Genomic DNA, 21595 nt, shown 5'->3' with positions numbered 1-21595 from the left:
GATGAAAAAATTTAAAAAACCCTATTTTGAGCTTTTCTCAGTGTCAGTCCCAAATCAAAAGACGCCAAAATACTAAGCACAATATCAGAAAAATGGAGCATTTTCCTGATTTTTTGGTGGGCTAGAAAATTGGAAAAATGAAGCAATGTTTTATTTAGGTTCTGAAACGAAAATCAGTAAAATAGACTTTTCAGATGTGAATTTGAATTGAATCTCAGATTATACTAAAATACCCCCACACCCCAAAGTGCCTATGGGATCTTAGTATAATCTCAGCTTCAATTTGGAAGTGACTATTTGAAAAATGGAGCAATGTTTAATTTGGGTTCTGAAAGGAAAATCAGTAAAATAATTGTTTCAAAAGTGAATTGGAATTGAATGTGAGATTATACTAAGATCCCCCGACCAGGGAGTTGGTGAATATTTGATTTAACTTTGCCCAAATCAGGTCACAACACCTGCTAAATGTGATGCATGGCGAAAACTTAAATTTTATATTTTGTTCCAAACTGTTTTAAACTTTGTTTCATACTGCAGTCAACTGTAGGCCTACTACCTTGCCGAACAGTAAATTTGATTTCCATTATTTTACGGATTTCTACTTATGTCCTGGCTACTGTAAGAGTCCCCGTGACTATCTACAATAAGGAAGTATTTCTTGATTTTAGGACTCATATCACGTAAGTTTTCCCAGTATAAAGTGTAAATTTATGTATATTATGTTCAGACGTGTATCGTTCCATTTAAAAAAACCTTGGACCTTTGTAGGTCTGCTTGATAAAGTTCACAGGATCGCAGCTTCACATGAGGTCATGAGAGCATCCACACCCAACGGGCACGTGACCCGGGCTTCGGCCGAACTGAAATGCACAGAATCCTCATTGACCCGAAATGAAGGGTAATGTATTCTGGTCAATTATCGCTCTGTAAAACTGGTACACTGTTCAGTTTTCTTTCCTGAGACTCCGGTCCTCGGTGTGATGTCACACGGCTCACACCGCTGCCAGGTCACTGTGAGGTAATTTGGACCCAGACAAGATTTTGAAAGTAAGGTTGTAAGATGGAACGAAACAACTCTGATATTTTTGATAATTATAATTAAGTTATTGCAAGATGCAGGGTACCCATTCTGTTTCTTTTCAATACATTTTGGGAACTTGGTGAGGTGTGTCCATACTGTCATTAAATATAATAACCATTTTATTCTTTCAATAAAAACAGCACTGTCTCAGTGCAGAAGTGAACTTTTATATCTTATCTGAATAACTACACATTTATTTACTTAATATTATTGTTTTTTCTCCTCTTAATAATACATTCCTTTACAAATCCAGAGAAATTCAGTCTACATATCTGGACATGTCTGCCTTCTTATATAAACATTATTACATTTTAATTTTAATTTTAATTTTAATTTTAATTTTTTATTTTGGTGTCATACCGTTCAAAAATCATATAACCAACACCACCTCTGCAGGCACACTTTGCCCCACCCACACGCCCCGCACTGGCTACGTGCCAGACAATTCTTATACAGGTCACACGTACAGACCCTAAAGGTTATATAATGTAATGGACACCTATAGAATGTCCATTCCAAGGAGGGAATATAAATACATACATATATAATAAATACTCTAAATGCCAATTTCTTTCGCCAATTATTAATTGTTACAAAATAATTATTTTCTCCTCCCTCAGACACCATGCATTACCACACTACTATAGTCCTTCACCTTACCCTGCAAGCAAATCCACCCTCATCCTCCACTTACTGTTTGCCACACACCACCCACACACCACGCACACCCCACCCCTTGACACGATCCTTGCTGAAAACAAACGCACCACTCTAGTAATGAATATGAGCATCCTTACAACCCTACTACTCGCATATCTGGCCTGGCACACATACCTACTGATCCAAAAGCTAACCCTTATCACCAACTGCCGCCAAGACCCCCACAAGAGATGAAACAATACTCCCAGTGTAGCATCTCGAGGCAGGGTTACGAGAAAGGAGGGACGGCTTTGAACTGGGCACCATGGGAAAGGGCCTCTGTGGCAATCAGGTACGGATCTATCCCACCAGAGAGATACCTCCTCCCTATCCAAACCCCTGACCAAAGAGGCTCCCACACGCCTGTCCTGGAACTCCATGATGCATCTTTAGACTAGGCACACTCCTTTAGACTGTACGAGTCCCCTCCTCTGGAACCGCCCCAGGGAGGCCTCAGGTTTTAGTATAATGCATCTTTCTATTAGGCCCTAGGCCAAGGAGGGTGCATATGTTTAGTATGATCAATTTTTCTGTTAGGCCATAGGCCGGGAAGAGTGCATAGATATTTGTTTAGAATGTGCACTTTCTGTTTGGCCTCATGCCAGGAAAAGTGCATTAAAACAATCTCTATCCTACTGCTTAAAGGTGTTTTCTTTAAAAGTATTAAAGGTACTCTTCTACTGTGAACTTACACCTCTTCGAACATATATATTTATATATATATATTTGCTTCGCACCCAATCCCACTTGTTTGAAATCATTGAATGTGTTAATGATTTAGGAGGGGTTGATGGGAAAATATGGTACATATTTTATCAGCATCCATTTTAAAGACTGAACATCACTTTACATTTTCTGGGCCTCCACATTTTTAAGTGTCACGACAAGTGGAAATTTCCATTTCACCTTATGAACATAACATTGACTAAAACTACCTAAAATTGGTTAAAAACAGGATACGAGGCGTAGGCTGAAAAGTAAATGTCAAACTGTCTGAACTTTAACTGAACTTTCCCACCTGTCCACATCCTGTCTGCACCGTATGCATAGTGGTGGTTTTTGCTAGAAAGTGACATGCACCTCTTAACCCTTGTTGTCTTGGCTGTGTGTGCCCTAACAGACTTGAGAACACCACGGCAACCACTTAGCACACCTTATGACACTGACGTGCATTTCTAAACTATCCAATCCAAACTCCCTTTTGGGGATGGCCCCTCACTGGTTTCCTGTAGTATATAGTAGCATTACACATCCTGTTACATTAGAATTCTCCGCGATCTTACAGACTTTGGTTTTACTGACTCTGTTGTTCGTGCATGCGAGGCGCCTCCCGATCCTTTCCCTGTGTGGACTAATCGCTCTAGAGCCTTTACGAAGCAAAACTCACTGATACGTTAAGTATTTGATTTCTACCTGTCTTGCATTATTGGTTCACATATCACGCAGTGTTGTTCCTGTGTATTGCTGTAATGAAGATAATAAATATGCTGAGTTTGAGCTGATTTGATCCCTGTTTAATGTCGTGCATGTACCCTCTGGACAATAGGATAATTGAACAAAGGGCACACTCCCCTCTTGGAGTGTGGCCCCTGGCGCATCAAAGCAATGCAGATGTTTAACAATAATTATACTCTTGAGAGCGTAAAATGAAACCAAATGGACCCTTAATTTTACACTCTCAAGAGTTAAACATCTATAAGGGTCCATTTGGTTACCAACTCTTCCATAATTTAGCTGGGGACCACCTGGAACCTCCTCAGGGACCACTGGTGGTCCCTGGACCACTGGTTGAAGACCTCTGCCATAGGAGACGAAGAGGAGGAAGGAAGGACAGAAGGAACAAACCGCCTTCCTTAGCTGATATGCTTTCCTTCCAGGACAGCGAAGATGTCCTCTAAGGATTTGTGGACACACTGCAGGAACTCGTGCACATTGCGAGCTGGGTAGCTGGAGACATTGCAGCCGATCCATTCATCGTGGACAACGTAACCCACACCAAAGCCATCAGGGACCACCGGGGCAAAGCCTCCTATGCTGAGGGCGGGGCTTGTGAGGGTGCTAGTGGAGAGGATGTTGTGGTTGATAGCAGCATAGGCTGGGTCTTTGTATAGGCTGTGTAGAGGCTGGCCCTGGGAGTTCGCCAGGTAACGCAGGGCAAACAAATGCCGGTCAAAGCCCTGGCCCATAGCTGCTTCTTTGGTAAGTTGCCCGTGATATTTAGAGCATGCAGTGAGCATTGCCAGCAGCTTTTCAGCGCTATGTTGTCCTGGCTGGCAAACAAAGGCATGTGCACAGGATGTTGTGTGTATGGTGGCTGGACGGATGGTCTCTGTGCGGCCGTGTTTAAATGCTGCTGTGCTGCATGACTCGTACGTAGCCACCGTCTTTCCATACTGCCTCAGGAAGCCCATCTGAAAGGCCAGCTGGGCTACAGCATCTGGGCTTAAGTTCTTCTCCTTAAGGTGTTTCTTGCCACCCTTCTGAAACTCCACGGTGTCGATGGTGAGCCTTGACACGGCCGCATCAAAGTTCTCTTTGGCTTTCTTGATTGCATTCTCCAGCTCGACGCCCAGGTTGAACTGGAGTCTGCGCACGGCAGCATCCGAGTCCACAGCAGCAGGGGCAGAGTTAGGGTTTACCAGCGGCTTCTCTGTGGTGTCTTTGAAGATCTCGTTCAGGAATCGGAGCACGGCCACGCCGTCGCCCCAGGAATGTTCAAAATTGATCGCTGCCTGTCCGTCTTTGGCTAGAATAAGGCTGAAGGATTTGTCGTACCAACGGTTGCAGCCGTCCCCGTGCAGCATTTTGTGGGACATGTGGATTTTGTCCTGCATCCTCTCATCATCCAGACAGAGACAGAAGATGGCACTGTCGACAATCTGAAGCAGCTCGCCATTTCCAGCAGCAAGCAGCTTGTCCCTCACTCCGGCCCACACATCCCTGTTCTCACTGGTCAGGATCCCAAGAGGAAAGGCGGGTGCAGGGGTTGGGTCAGCCAAAATATACTTTAAGTGGGACTGGATCTCTGCAGGTTTCACCAAGTTCCCATCCAAGTCTACTACATCAAAGACATACATATTGCCCATCCTCATCACCAAGAGATGGCGTGCTTTCTCATCAGTGAAGAACTCATCTCTTCCACGCTTGGGAATGCGAGTGGAATTGAAGAGGCGAAAGTGCTGAGACATGTCCAGCGGGTATGCATTTACCATGTAGGCTCCAAACCAGGACAGAGACGGGGGTACCCAGCGGATGAACTTCTTGAAGGTGTCTGTGTCACTCTTAGCTGGGTTGAGGTGGAAAACCTCTGGCTCCAGCAATCCAGCACGTAGGGTCTTCATAAAGCGCACGGCAGAACACACCATATTTGTGCCTCGTACTAGCTGGTCATTGTATTCTGTCTTTGAGTCAGGATGGAAGGCCATGAAGGGGTTGTAGTTCAATACGACAGATTCCCGTGCAGACAGATACATGTCAAACCACGGAGCTGAAATATAGCTGGTATGCTTATTATTATTGTCCTGAGCTACCAGTTCTTCATGCAACTGTTTCCCCACGTGGCTCATGAAATCCTTTGCCAGTTTTGCTGTTTCTCTGAATTGGTCATCATCCAACAGTGGCCTCTGTGCAGACAAATATCTCTTAATTGTATCTTTCAGTATAGGGATAGGTAGTCTCGGCAAACTCTTCTGATAGTGCATAGAGGGTACAATACTTTGATGCAAGTACTCCAATGAAGGCCCATTTTGGCCCAGTATTTCTGGAGCTGTAATTGTACTTACTGATGACCAGTGCTTGACCAGTGCTTTAGTCCTTAAGGATTTTAGACTGTGGAAAAAGAGCGGTAATGTCTTTACCATTCTCTCTCCTCTCGTGTCTTTCTTGACCTCAAAGACGACTTCCCCAGCCTTCTATTAAGTAATCTCTATCTGTATTGCTGTCCCTGTCTTTATGCCTAAATATGGAGATCACTGACATCCTAATACTGACGTCAAAGATGACTGACATCATAGACTTCCCTCCAAGTAATAAACAAGGGTACTGCACCAGTATCTCTCTTATCCATATTGACGACTGCACTATCCTCTTATCCCTCTTATCCTCATTGACGACTGCACTATCCTCTTATCCTTAAACTAGAGGTTCGGGCCGCTGTGCTGCACTCTCACCTACGTCACACCACTGATCTGACTGATATGCCCATATATGAAGATCTCTGTATATGTCAGTCCTTTGATTGATTGATTGATTGAAATTTTTATTAGGCAAAAGAATGTAAAACAACACAGTTACATTTATAATGCTTTTGTCTAAAAGGTCCGGCCAAAAAAGTCCTTGCGGACTTGTTTCCGTTGGGGTCCTTGAGTTAATTTCATAGACATATATAGTAGCAACCAAACAGTTCAAAAATCAACATGAAAATACAGATAATACAGAAAAAATACCACTATGTACAAAAAAAGCATTTAAAAAATATATGTACAAAAAAAAGGGGGGGGGGGAAGCATGGAAAAATAAAAATTATATACAAAAAAAGCATGAGGAAATATATATATATATGTACAAAAAGAGGAGGGGGGGGGTCGTCTGTCTACAGGGAAACTGGTACTAGCTCCTCTTTCGGCCTCCAGAAAGATGGGTTTTTAGGGCTGTTTTGAATGAGCCCAGCGAACTGCATTTTTTGAGGGATGGGGTTAGACTATTCCATTCCTTGGTGGCTGTGCTATAGAAGGAGAATTTGCCCATGTTTGTTTTATGGGTGGGTGGTACCAGATTGTTACCAGATTGTTATCTGTCCTTGTCCCTTTTATGCCCATATATGGAAATCCCTGATGTCATCGCTCATCTGTATGTGCACATATATGGAACTGACTGATTTGCCTCCAAGATTCCACCCAGCAACCACAATCCCCTTCAATTTATGAATTATATCCATGAAAATATACATTTCTCAGAGGATGAAAAGTTATTCTCCAGGTTATGACAATATTAACTGTAAACTAGAAAGTACTGTTCCTGAAGAAACAGTGTGGGATCGCTAGTGTTAGTAGTGTTATAGTAGGGTCATAATACAATGACATCAGTATTATGACGTCACTAGAATGGCATTACCATTCACTAGAATGGCATTATGCATTATGACGTCACTAAATGGCATTTCTCCATTGAAATGACCCAAAAAACTGAGGGAGCGATCCCACAATCGATCCCACAATTACTGAAAGCCATTCACAAGTACATTGCACTTTCATTGGGGTAGTGAATCGTTCCTTCTGAACTATGTTTTGCCAAGATTACCCCTATTCATAAAGATGTTGACCCAGCGATTTTCAACCATTAGAGAGACCCATTTCCATTATGCCTGCTATATCCAAAATAATTGAAAAACTTGTGAAAGAGTACTTGTGTAGTTCATGGAGACTTTTGATATACTTGTGTGGGTTAAGGATATTTATGTACGTATTGTATGTTTAGCACCAGGTCCGTCCTATTGTTGTGGATATGACAGAAGAAATGTTCTATCTTCTAGTACTGTATATATGTTCTTATGTTCTATATTTTCTCAAGTCATCTAGTTGACTTAGGCAATCATGAGGGGAAGTCATGTCTTAAGAAATCAATAAAGGCAGATGCCTTTATTGATTTCTGCCCAAGTTTAAAAGAACCAAGAACTAACAGGCCGCCGTGCCAATGTTAATTATAGCTTAAGATATTGATAGAGATATTGCTCTTTATCTTTATTGCGTGCAGAAGCGCTGCGCTACGGTGGTGTTGTGGCTGACATTTGTCATACAGCCTGTAGTGTTGTCGTTTTAACTAATCAATAACATTGTAGCACTGCCACTTATGTTTAAAAAGATTTTTTTTATTATGGCATTTCCCTCCGACAGCGGCCTGGCTTTCATCCTCCTCGTTCAAGTCTGATTCCAGCAGAAGGGGGATGCCTTTTTTAGGTGATCCAACCCGACGTCATCGGCGCGGGAGGGGTCGAGGACGCGGTCGCGGCGGCAGGACCACCCACCGCGGTTCAGACAAGTCCTAAGAGGGCTACGCAAGAGACCGTGTTCATTACACCCGGTCCAGCAGGAAGAAGACACGGTAATGAACTTCTCCTCCAAGCCCCTAACTGAGGTGGCCGCATTTGCCCTTAACAATGGACTTTCCTTTGCCCCCACTACTACTACCAATGACTTTGAGACATTTATAGATTTCCAGAAATATTTTCGCACATTGAGGCTTAGAGAATTGTTTCACCCCATGGCAATCACTCTACTGTGTCTCCTGGAAGCACACACTCCAATATGAACTCATACGCACCAGACTGAATCGGTCGTTCATTCCGACACTGTGACTGAATTGGCTCTTTCCGACACTGTTACTGCATCACCTGTTCATGGTAACACTCCACTTTTCGTAAAAAAATTTACTTTTTTGCCTCCTAGAAACAGAAATGCTTCTTTGGAAACTTATTGTCGGCTGGTTGAACATGATGTACAAGTTGCTCTGAAAAAGAAACGGGAAAACAAAGTGTTTAATACTTTGTCCAAAGCTGAAAGATAGTGTCTCACTCAATTAGGTAAGGACACCACCATTATTATCCGCCCTGCGGACAAGGGTGGGAGTGTGATTATTCAAAACACTGTCGATTACAACTGTGAAATTCTGAGACAGCTCAATGACATCACTTTCTATAGAAAACTTCCTTCTGATCCCACTAATCAATTCAGAGCAACTGTACATGAAAAACAAGGAACTTGGTGAAGATGAACATCTTTTCATGAAAATCGATCATCCTGTCATTCCAGTTATTTACACTCTTCCTAAAGTGCATAAGTCACAAACTGTTCCTCTTGTTGGTAGACCAATAGTCAGTGGCATTGGGTCCCTGACTAGCAATGTTTCTACTTTTATTGACCTTTTACTTAAAACCGTGGGTTAATTCTCTTTCTTCTTACGCTCGAGACTCTATCCATTTTATCAATACGTTGAAATCTGTCAGTATACCCCCTGCTTGTTTATTGGTCACACTTGACGTGGCCAGCCTCTATACCAATATTCCACACAGTGGTGGTATAGAGGCAGTTAATAATGTTTAGGGTCAAAGGGATCCCTCAGACAAACCCAGTACCACTTGTGTGAGTGAACACACTGAATTAGTGCTCACTTCTAACTACTTCAAATTCATGAATGACTATTACCTTCAAACTAAAGGCACAGCTATGGGCAGCACCATGGCTCCCAACTATGCCAATCTTTATATGGGTTTGTTTGAAATGTCCTTTGTGCTCAATGCTGAGACCAACCCTTTCTATTCTAACATTCTTTCTTATCAACGTTATATTGATGACATTTTTATTATTTGGAATGATACGGTTGAAAACCTTAATTTGTTTCACAACTATCTAAACTCCTGTAATGATCATCTTAACATCACACTTGAATTCAGTGATTTCTCGTATTTTTATACGGGGGTATACACCAGAGTGGATTGACACAGCTTCTCATCGTTTTAAGTCTGTTACACAGGAGTGTCTGATTCCCACTACACGCACTCAACAAAAAAAACAATTCTCCCTTTTGTATCACCAGCTATTCCCCCATGGGATTTGATTTCCGTAAGATTTTGCACAAACATTGGCATATCATTAACACGGATCCCAGATTAAAACATGTTTTCAAAGAGCCCCCCAGGCTGGTGTTCAGACATCCTCCAAATCTAAGGGACCAACTTGTTCACTCTTATACACCGCCCAATAATTCTTCTTTCCTATCACACATTCCTCCTGGTAACTACAAGTGTTCCCATTGTACACACTGGCTGCGGGTACATGGACAGTTTCATTCGGAATGAATCCACTTCTATTCGGAATGAATGAATGGATGAATTCATTCAGAATAGAAATGCTCACGTAAACACCTCAATTGGAATAGAATATTCCATTCCAGTCTGACCCGAATACATTTTCATTCGGGTTAGGAGGGGTGGTCTAGACCGTTTGAATCGGTATATATCAATCGGAATTGACCATATAAACACTTTATTCCAAACGCTCCTGTCTGTTTGGAATACATGCATTCCTTTGCGCATGTCCGTGCTTAGCGTGGTGACGTTACAAGTAAACAGGAACCGGCATACCAAAACACACGCTGCCTGGAGCAGAGAGCAGACTGAATGCAAAAAAAATGACGGCCCCAAAACCCACGAAACATAACTGGTCTGGGGTTGAAACAAACTTTTTGATAGATGTTTTAAAAGAGTTAAAGATTTATGAACACATGGATGGTCGTAAGGCAAGAAACGCGGAGTTGTTCGAAAAAGCTTGGGAGAAGTTTGTAGAGGCTGGCTTCAGACGAACCATGGACCAAATGAAAAATAGATGGAAAGTGTTGAAGACCTATTACAAGGCTAAAAGTCACAATGGCCAAAGCGGTTCTGACCCATCTAGTTTCTCATTTTTTGACCCGATGGATGACATGTTGGGACATCGTCCAATGGCGAACGTGGGTGTCCACGGCGTGGATATTGGTTTCGAGGATGCTCCTACACCAGAACATGATCTCATTGCTGGTAGGTTCAAACATAACATGACGTTACTATTCCCCTATTGTGTGTGTGTGTGTGTGTGTGTGTGTGTGTGTGTGTGTGTGTGTGTGTGTGTGTGTGTGTGTGTGTGTGTGTGTGTGTGTGTGTGTGTGTGAGTGAGAGAGAGAGAGATGCGCTTATTTTCACACATTTCAGAACTGTCCTAGTTGACTATTTTGTTGCATTAGAGCATTGGTTCTTAAAGTGTGGTCCGGGGACCCCCAGGGGTCCTTGAGGGAGTTCCAGGGGGTCCCCACAGGGACTTCAGTGCTGCTGTGCTGCGCTGAAGAGCAGTGCGCTCTCGGCATCCAACAGTTCGATGCCGCACAGTTGGATGCCGTACCGACATTCCATAGGCTAAATCAATGCATTTTCTGATCGCATCGCACAACTACCTAATACTAAAACTAACGGGGAATACCAGAAAATAATAATATTTTGACATACGGGAAAAACGGTTGGTGCGGTATGCGGATATTAAAATTGGATGATATAATTATTGCGGTTGGATAACGGATGGATAATTAATTTGTACCGCGGATTCGGATGACCATGAGAGGCCATCCGCGCATCTCTACTCCCCAGCTAAATGATGGATAGGAACCAAATGGACCCATATGGGTCTGTAACTCTGACAGTGTAACAAATGAAACCAAATGGACCCTGACGGGTCCATTTGGTTCCATTTGTACACTCAGTTACATTAACATTGATTTTACAATATAAATTGGGGTCCCAGAGATATAAATGCCATTAAATGGGGGTCCGTAGCCTAATAATGCATGTCAAACTGGGAGTACCTGTAATGAAAATGGTTGAGAATCACTGCTAGAGCCGGGAAAATCTTCTCTTATGGGGGTCCTTTGGCATATCTTTTCAAATGGGGGTCCGTGGGCTAATAACTGACATTTTGGGGGTCCTTGACATGAAAAAGTTTGAGAAGCACTGCATTAGAGAGACGGTTACTACAACTTGTTATAACCGTTTTCCCCCCATCTCTCAGATGAGGATTCCAGCTTTGAAGAGACCACGGCAGATACGGAAGGCAGTGGTCCCAGTACCTCTGCACAGCCACGGACCACCAACCAAAGTAGGTTATGTGTGTTTGTTAGTTAGTTAAAGAAAACGGGTGCTGTAAAATTCAATTACATTTTAGATTCGTTTCTTTTGGGGGAAAAAACGTTAACATGTTCTATGAATTTAATGAAGATTTGTTTTTCTCAAGATGCACAATAAACACACAGTATGTACTCTGTAATCAATTTCAGTTGGTTCTTAGCTTAGTTTAATTGCATCATGATTATATTTGGTATTTTATTACCTGCTAAATGAAGACATTATACATGTGTGTGTGTGTGTGTGTGTGTGTGTGTGTGTGTGTGTGTGTGTGTGTGTGTGAGAGTGTGTGTGTGTGTGTGTGTGTGTGTGTGTGTGTGTGTGTGTGTGTGTGTGTGTGTGTGTGTGTGTGTGTGAGAGACGCGCTCGCGTGTTTTCACACATTTCAGAACTGTCCTAGCTGACTATTTTGTTGCATTAGAGAGACGGTTACTACAACTTGTTATAACCGTTTTCCCCCCATCTCTCAGATGAGGATTCCAGCTTTGAAGAGACCACGGCAGATACGGAAGGCAGTGGTCCCAGTACCTCTGCACAGCCACGGACCACCAACAAAAGTAGGTTATGTGTGTTTGTTAGTTAAAGAAAACGGGTGCTGTAAAATTCAATTACATTTTACACTAGTTTCTTTTCTTTTCTGCATACCGTCGCTGGTACTGATGTGTCACTTCTACTTCCTGTAAGTAAACAAAAAAATAAAACTACTGTCGAGTAATCTTTACAAGCGGCTCTTATTTTGAAATCCTCTGCTTTTAGTGTAAGTTTGTTTCTGTTAACCAGTTTTACTCTGCTATCATGGTCTGTGACAGCAACACAAATAAACAAGAACCATGTGGATTAAACGCAAGATTTGGGCCAACGTTCATATTTACGATATGAAAACCAGCTCCTGTGACTTAAACATTGTACAAACTTTGGAAGTGCCGTGCGTTAAACTCTTTGAACCTCGGCGCAGCATGGTGAGTTAATCTTACAATGAAGATGTGTGTGTGTGTTGGTTTGTTTGAAGTTAGCTCCATAAAGAACCTCTCACTCCGCTATACAATAGCGGAGTGAGAGGTTCTTTATGGAGCTAGTTTGAAGTAGGCTTAGCTTAGACTGTATCTCACGTGCTGTGTTTGAATAATGTAGCTCACAGTTGTTAATGTCATCTCTGTCTGTCTGTCTGTCTTAGTGCTACCATAATGTACACTGTGAAAATCTAAATGAAATATTCTTAATACATTTGTACTGTGCAAATAGCTGAATAGGATGGGGTAGTAGGTCTACCTACTGTATTTTAACATCAGTCAGTCATAATGGTGAGCCATAATATTATTTTCTGAGGTGGTAAAAAGGTTGAGAACCACTGCGGTAGACTTCAATAGGTCTTTTTGCTTTAACTTTTCAAGTATATTTCAGAGCCTGTACTTTTGTACTTTTACTTGAGTAATTAGTTGAATGCGTACTTTTACTAAAGTCGCTTTTTACATAAGTAAATGTATCTGAGGCTACTTCTACTTTAAGTAAAGAAAGTGAGTAGTACTTTTCCCATCTCTGCTGAGTATTGTTTTCTCAATTCTAAACTTGAATTGTTGAATTTCTTATGAAGAATAAGAAAATAAATATGAAACATTTGTTACCCATCTCATCACCATATGTCTAGTAGCCTACGACTGTAATGACCATAAAGTAACCTCCTTAATAATAAACGTAATTTGTAATGATAGACACTGTAGTTATAGCATAGACTGAAGTTGGAAAGGCTGTGCCCAGTGCCTGTGTCAGCACCGATCGTGCTGGCGGTGGCACGTGCACCAAACGCACGTGCGCGTGAACGCACCCAATATTGTCCGATTAATGTTGAGGGGGGGCCTTTGATTTGGTGTAGTTCCACGGCCCTGAGGGGCCTTAATGCGGCCCTGTGTGCAGCAGTCCAGGCCTACAGACATATTCCAGCCTGTGCAGCAGTCCAGGCCTACAGACATATTCCAGCCTGTGCAGCAGTCCAGGCCTACAGACATATTCCAGCCTGTGCAGCAGTCCAGGCCTACAGACATATTCCAGCCTGTGCAGCAGTCCAGGCCTACAGACATATTCCAGCCTGCGCAGCAGTCCAGGCCTACAGACATATTCCAGCCTGTGCAGCAGTCCAGGCCTACAGACATATTCCAGCCTGCGCAGCATTCCCAGCCTGCACCCCAGCCCCAGCCTACACACCAGTCCCAGAACAACCCGAACTGCAGTGAAAGCTACGACTCTGACTCCAGCTATACCCTCCTTGACCTAGGTTAAATATCAAAAGAAAAATGCATCAGTTCCAAATAGTTATTGCAGTCTTTTGTTGTAAATTGTTACTAGTTTTTCAGCAAAAGTGAGAACACTTTTTTTTTGTTTAACAGAACTGTACTGTAACAGTACTATATATTTTTTTCATTGTTTGCACTCTCTGAAGAAGAGATTATTCAGCTCTTTGAAGCATTGTTCTCTTTGCTCTGTTTGAAAAGAAATAATTTTGATACTGCCTATATGACTCTGAGGTTTTTGTATGTTTTATGTCAGGGGTCTTCAAGGGGTCCGGGACCCCTAGGGGGTCCTCAGAGTTACTGCAGGGGGGACGCCAAATCTTTGTGATAGGATTTTTGTATATTACAACAACCACTACAACCCTATAGCATCCCTATTCTGAGGAGAACTTTAGCCAAAAATAGCAGATCTACAGTTGTGAGCTTGTTGAGCTATTCAGCTATTTTCGGCAAAGAGGTTGGTGTGGAAGGAAAAAAAGAGCAGACCAAGTTCAGAGCCAACAGTCAAGTTTACTAAGTATTGACAGTATGTGGTTAAATGTCTGAATTAATTACCATGAATCCAACATACAGATAGTCAAACAAGTCTATGAATCTATTAAATCTATGAAAACGTTTTGTTTACAGTTTAGGTATTTAACAGACTCTTAATCCAGAACGATTTACAGTAAGCAAGGAAAAACATGAGGTAATACATGAATCATCAAATGCATAGAAATGGTAATCTAGGATCATAGGTGAACCAAGAACATATCAGTCTAAACAGTACAATATTTAAAGAAGAAAAACTATCTGTACATTGAAACTATATACTGTAGGATGCCAAGTCTACAAATGACCTGGCATCTGTCAACATAACATGCCATCTAAATTTCATTTTAGCCTTTGCATAAAACTGCAAGGTCGTTAAGGCTAATAATTTGATTTTATATAGCGCCTTTTCAAAGGACGCTTACTATACAAAACAAAAAAAGGGCAAGTGCTATGAGCTAAGGTGGAGTAAAAGTAAATGTGCAACAAAATTGTTGCAAATTCTTTTGGAGTAAAACAAAAATCTCCCAGCTACGGGGGTCCTTGCCCTGAAAAACGTTGAAGACCTGTTTTATGTTGTGATGTGTTAATGGACATGCCCTGTGCGGAGTGGGAAGTGAGTGGCCATATATGTGGTCAGAGCTGCCCTTGCACTGCTTCCTCTGTCACTGCACTGGGCATTCACTGGCTGGTTAGGCTGAATGAAAGTAGGCGTATGGTCAGCAGCCTCCTCCAACCAGCTGCTACTGGCGAAATCTTTCTCCCTCTCACAGAAATTGTGCAGTGCACAACAGGTGGAAATCATGGTAGGTGTAAAAGTGAAGTGAAAGTCACTTCTTTTTAGGAGTACCCGCCACCTCGACTTGAGCAGCCCGAAGGCCTGTTCTACCCCAACCCTGAGTGAGCTGAGGTAGACATTGAACGACTCCTGCTCTGGAGTCAGGCGAGGGGTCTTCATGTATCCCTTCAGCATCCAGTCCAGAAGGGGGTATGCTGGGTCTCCCACAATCATGAGGTTGATGTCCTCTCCCCCCGCACACCCGCGGTAGTGCACCGCGGGTGTGCATGCAACAGCTCTAAAGTATCATAGCGTTAAGGAGAACTCCTTCTAACGCTCTGGACCAGATATACATGGTAGACATCGTTTCACTCCAATTGATTTTAAGCTGTTTGGTGCGTAGCTGATAAATACAGATACTGGTTAGCCCTTATGATGATCATGAGATGAGAGAGATTACCTACCAGCATTTGTCGTCAACTACAGCCTGCAGCACGTAGGAGGGCCACCCTTTACGGTTGACAAAGTCACTGTACCCATCAGAGGGAGGAAGGATGGGAATATGAGTGCCATCTATAATTCCCAGTATTTGGGGGATATGATGAGCTGCCTCAAATCTTCGCGCCATCTCCATTGCCTCCTCATCATTTGGGACACGGATGAGTTGCCTAATCGGCCCACTGATCATGCCCTTGCAAAACATGTACACAAACTTCTTTACAGTGCTTTTCTGTATGCCAAATTGATTTGCTATCAGCCTATATTCTGCACAGCTCCCTAATTTGTACACGACAATGGCGATGCGCATCATCAAGGGAATTGGTGCCCTGACAGTCACCTCTTCTGGGGCCATGTACCTCTCCATTAAGGTGCACAAGCGAACAAATGACTGTCGGGTCATCCTGAAATCTTCCCTCCATTCAGTGTCGGTGTACTCTAGGAGGACAACCCGCTCCCACCAATCCTTGCTGCGGACTTTCATTCACTGGCCCCGTTTTTTTTTGGGCGGTGGAGGAGGTGGAGGAAGAGGCGTAAGGAGTGAAACGTTTGCCGCTTGTAAACTGTGATATTGCTGCCGAGTCTTATTCAAATACAGTATGAAAAAAACTAGCTGTTCGTATTGCTGTTTCATTAAACATAAGAACAGCAGGCCAAATGTTGTGGCCAGGATACGCTGTGCGTCATCCATTGTCAGGCAGATGTGGATACACAAAACAACCAAACAGGCAAGGGGCAGGCAAACTCTTAACTGTGGTGAGCAAGGGGTCGAAATCCAAGAGGGCAGTCAGCGAAGGCAGAGGTACCGGCAAGGGCTGGGCAAAAACGTAGTCTAGAACAAAACAGATCAGTAGGCCTATAGCAAAACACTTTAACTTGACTTTGGACAACGCTGGAGAGCTTGGGAAACACAAGACAATCTGGCAAGGGACAGGTTGGAGACTGAGGCTTAAGTACTATAGGCATGATTGCAGGGGAGTGAATGCAGGTGGTCACACTGGCAGGCACCAGATCCAGACACATCTACACCCACTGTCAGAAAAACTCAAACTCAAACTCATAACCAAAACTTTGTGCTCAAACAACCAATTCTTCTTCTTTTGTTATTATTTACCTCTGGCAAATCCTCCGAACCACTTTGCGCATGTCCAAAGTTATATTCTGAATGAATGCTTTGGGTCATGTAAACGAGGAATACTTTTATTCAGATCCCATGTAAACAGGTGAGTGGATCAGATTCCTCTATTCGGAATGAGTTCATTCGGAATGAATTCATTCTGAATGAATACATGATGGTCCATGTACCCGCACCCAATGTGGATTTACCACTAAATGTAAATGTTTTACACATAAAGAAGTAACTATACGGGGGAGTGATCACATGCTCCACCAGGTATGTGGTTTATCTAATCAAATGCCCGTGTGGGCTTGCTTACATAGGCAAGACTAGCAGAGCCCTTCGCACTCGTATTAGTGAACAGTGTATCTTCTTTCTATTTTTATTATTTCTTTGTATATCTGACATTTTGCACTGACATTTTGCACTGGTCATGTATCAAGACCTGATGAAGACCATTTATGGTCGAACGTTGCCTAACAACAAATACAACTTTTAGATTGGGAGCTTAAACGGTGTGCGGACGTCCCCTCTTTTCCTGATGTACGTATTGTTGTCCAGCACCCGATTAATTATTTTAGGATGTGCGTGCTTACCCCTCGTTCGTATTTAAAAGAATATACCCATGGTTAAAAGTAGTCCATATATAATGCCATCCTTTAAAGGGCAAGACCTCTTTGGTAGAGGTTTGGTATGTGTAGTGCCATGATGTAACTCCAAAGGTGGACAGGAAATCAAAAATAATTGCTCCATTGATTAGAAATTGATAATTCAAAATATACTACTCATTGACTTACATTGTACGCTGAAACTCTCAAAGTCACTCTTTTAGCACGTAAACGAACACAAAAAAAGCTGATTTAGAAAATATAGAACATCACCAAAACCAGTACTGTGTATGTTTTAAATAAGAATGTCAACTTCTTGTTGATTTTTACTATTTGAAGATCCGGATCCAGATCCGCGGATCCAGTCCAGGTTTTCTTCCTAATAAAAATAGCTAAATCAACAGTACTGGGTTTGGTGATGTTCTATATTGTTTGAATCAACATTGTTTACGTTTGTTTACGTGCTAAAAGAGTGACTTTGAGAGCCGTTTCACTGTACAATGTAAGTCAATGAGGAGCATCCTCCGACCATAATTGGCGGCCAAACTCATGGAGGGTACACAAGTGTATGGAGGCAGTCTCCAAGCACACACATGACCCGGCCCAACTAACTCCACATTTTCCCCCAAAATTCCTCAATATTCTGCCTGTAACAACAGCTGCTTCCCATAGGCTACCGTTACTCTACTTGCACGATGTACAATTAATATGAAACACATTATGCCCCAATACTTATGCAAATCACTTCGCCAGCTCGCAATTTACTTCCGGATGGTTCTTTTAACAGCCAATCATCATCATCTGCGACCAAAACTGAGCACCTTCGTTGCCACATCCGTGAAACGGGCAAGAAACAAGAGCTGCCGTGGTCTATGCAAACAAGCCCCAAAAGCGCGCCCAAATAAGCCCAAAATCGCTTATACAAAAGGGAGACCTGGCAACGCAGGCTACGCCAATCATGTGCGAGAGATCTACAGGCTATGGGGCAGAGACACTATGTGCCATACACCGTATCTTAGCAACAACGAAAGCGCTAACTCTCATTGGTCGTGTCATGCTGAGGGCAGTTTCCAGACAGCAGCCAGACGCACTGACGCAGCAACGGCTGGCCTCCGTGATTGTTCTGCGAGCCCAGCTGGACAGCACAAGCACCGTCATTTCTCTAATAAATCGCCCTGTCATTTATTTTGTTAAGACTTTGAGGTCACTGCAGCCTCCTACTAATGTAACGCATGTTTATGTCCACTACTGTGATAGCGTTCGTTGTATTTCAATGATTAGTGCCAAGGGGTGCTTAACATGAGCCGTTAGCATGCGGCTAACGCTAAAGCACTTTCAACGTTAGCATGTAGCTAACACTAACGTGGTTGTCATGTCAACAATGAACCTTAGTGTGGTGAATGTTACTATTCCTGTCCGTTAGTCCATTGTAGATGGTGCGCCCACATAAGGCCAAAATCGCTTATACGACAAACAGACCTGCCAACCCTCATCGTACACAGCATTAGCTGCTAACGTGGCCTGCAACTTGGAATCTGTTGCTGCTGGTTGTTAATGCAGCCTGCTAATAGTGTCTAAAGCATGTATGTGAATGTTTATGTCCATTACTGTGTTGCCGTTAGTTGGGTTAAAAGACTATTAGCCAAGCGCTGCCTATAATGAGCCGTTAGCGTGTAGCTAAGCTAACGAACGAGTAGCGTTAGCATGCGGCTAATGCTAACGCTGTTGTCGTGACTGAAACGGCTATGTTACACATCTTACCAACAACCTGTATGAACTTTAGTCTGGTAAATGCCATCAATGCTACCTAATTAGCCCGTTGAAGAGTTTCATTTCAGTGTATTTTATGGGTTTTTGTGAAACAATGTAACATAATGGCAGCGACGCGTTGCTGCACAAGCACAGGGCATCATGGGAAATGTAGTAATTTCTGCTAATTTAGGTTCTACTGTGTTACATTACTGCTGCTTAAGGCCCCTGCATGCTACCAAATGAGGTGGTCACCCTAGCACCGTTTGTGACCACCGAAACGGGCCTTAGGTGGACCCCACCTAAGGCAATTCTATGTGGGGCCGAGGTGGGTCTTAACTGGGATGCCCATGTGGGCTATAAGTGAGTTCTACCTGGGCCATGGCTACGCCACTGATATGCGCTGCCAAGTGGGCGCGGGCGCTACGTGGGCACGGGCGCTAGAGCTGAGGCCCCGCGAAGCGGGGCCGAAGTTCTAGTATTTTGAATTATCAATTTGTAATCAATGGAGCAATTATTTTCTATTTATTGGCCACCTTTGGAGTTACAACATGGCAAGGTAACTACACAACCCAAACCTCTGAAGTGGTCTTGCCCTTTAAGGGTAGGGTGCTACTGTATGTTTTGATTTTGTTTATGTTTGGGGGGTTTAAATGTTTACGTTTATGATTTGATGTTATGATTGAGTGATTGACGGTTCCTTTGAATGACTGACGCACCATAACATTTGCAGAAGCTAACAGCACACGGGGGAACCAAACGAGAGACAACAGACTGACAGGGAGTCCGCGGGAGACCTGGTCCAGTTTGATTAATTATTCATCTCTCGAATGCTATCGGTGTAATGCGTGTATATTATTTTGATTCATTGATTCAGTTAGATAAAGGGTTTAAAACTTAACTGCAACATCTGAGCTTTATTCCTGTGTTTATATCTGCTGTTTATTATTTGAAGTATATTCATTGCATTCAGCATTTAAATTGTATCTGTAAGTCAATCATTCACAAATTAAATAGCAGTAGTCAATATCTAATATAAAAGACGAATATTGTCTTTGGAAAATGTAATAAAGAAAAGAAAAGGCTGATCTACAAGCTCATATTTGACTCCGAGGTGTAGGGTAGTGAAATACAGTAAAGTAAAATTACCCAAAAATTGTACTTAACCCATTAAGACCTGAGGCCGATTCCACAAATTCCTTCCAAATCAGCAGCTCTCAGACTCTCGCGCCAAGGACCCCCAAATCCACATATATCGGGCCACGAAAATATATGTTATAAGAAGTTAAAAATCCAGTAAAATCCAGTACAAAAAGGTTAAAAAAGGACACAGCCACACAATATAATTTAGATTAGCGGACCCCCTCCCACCTCCTCTCCTAATAGGGAACGTGAGCTGAGACAGGTTAGTTTTACCCTACTGATGATGTGTTGTTGCAATAGTAATCCCGCTCAGTACGAGAGGAACCGCAGGTTCAGACATTTATGTATGCTTCCTGGACCTTTGAAGAAGACCAGTCATCCATGTTTGGGAGGACAACGATGGGTAGTTTAATTTCGGGGTCCTTGGTGAACCCCACGTCCAGGACAACCTTCAGTCTGTACTCGAGCTTGATAATCTCACAGTTCAAGATGGAGGGAGGCAGTTCCGGCGGGAGACAGATAGTTTTGGACACGGTTCGCCTGCCGGACTTCTCCACGGACTCGTCTTTGTACTTCAGGATGGTCGAGGTTCGGCACTTCCTCTTACGGCCGCCTAAACCTTTGGCGAAGTAGCTCCTCTTCTCGTACAGCTCGAACCTGGGCTTGACTCTGCGGGTGGAGCTGTTCACCACCTCCACGGTCACGTTCAACGCCTCCCCTTGCAGGTATCCCATCTTCTCTGTGAACACGTTCATAGATACGTTTCCAGATGCAAAGAAAACAACGTATTTTTCCTTACTGCCGTACTGCTGCTCCATGAGTCCAGGCAGGGTCATGTCTGCTTTGGAGACAAAGGTCAACTTGGCTTTGGCTTTATTCGGCATCTTCATGGATCTGCGTAGCTCGGCCTTCAGTGTTGTTCTGTCCATAAGGCTCAGACCAACACACCGACGCTTTGCCCTTGGCGGTGAAGGTCAGTGACTGGACCTTGGTTTGACCCGACGTCACCACGATGATTCTGCCTGTTATTAAATCTCCGTTGGTGAAGATGTTTCGATCGTTGAGAGCAACATATTCAATGGTGAATTTACTGATGGTCATGTCTGCTTCAAAGTAAACTTAGATCAGCTGTGCCTTCATCAGGGTGACTAGAAAAGACCAAATACTCAACTGGTTGTTTAAACCTGATTCAAGACCCGCTGTGATTGTATCCAAGCAGGAAGGAAACCGAGATGCCCCTTGGCAGTCTAGGGATAGGGAGAATCAGTAGGAACTAATCTGTGGAAGGTGGGTTGTAAAGCCAGCCACCTGTGATCTGTATTGGTGCTTCATGTCTTGGAGGAAGTTGCTGTCGCTGGGTATTGTCGATGGATCTGATCTAACCTGGGGGTTCCTTTGCCTTTTAT

The 21595-nt window shown here is 43.1% G+C and overlaps 2 protein-coding genes across 2 annotated transcripts; both read right to left on the bottom strand.

The window, feature by feature from the left end:
- Nucleotides 1-3633: 3633 nt before the first annotated feature.
- LOC308085812 (carnitine O-palmitoyltransferase 2, mitochondrial-like) lies at nt 3634-5640 on the bottom strand (the record flags this gene model as incomplete). Its single annotated transcript, XM_080429122.1, has 1 exon — nt 3634-5640. The coding sequence occupies one exon, from the start codon at nt 5638-5640 to the stop codon at nt 3634-3636; it is 2007 nt and encodes a 668-aa protein (XP_080285248.1).
- A 14881-nt stretch (nt 5641-20521) lies between these two features.
- On the bottom strand, nt 20522-21290 carry LOC308085811 (arrestin domain-containing protein 3-like; the record flags this gene model as incomplete). Its single annotated transcript, XM_080429121.1, has 2 exons — nt 20522-21110; nt 21142-21290. The coding sequence occupies 2 exons, from the start codon at nt 21288-21290 to the stop codon at nt 20522-20524; spliced, it is 738 nt and encodes a 245-aa protein (XP_080285247.1).
- Nucleotides 21291-21595: the final 305 nt, after the last annotated feature.

The sequence above is a fragment of the Gymnoscopelus braueri genome, assembly GCF_963280865.1.
Source record: "Gymnoscopelus braueri genome assembly, chromosome: 5".
Taxonomy (NCBI): Eukaryota; Metazoa; Chordata; class Actinopteri; order Myctophiformes; family Myctophidae; genus Gymnoscopelus; species Gymnoscopelus braueri.
The sequence above is the reverse complement of the archived record's forward strand: the minus strand, read 5'-3'. Positions and strand labels throughout refer to the sequence as shown.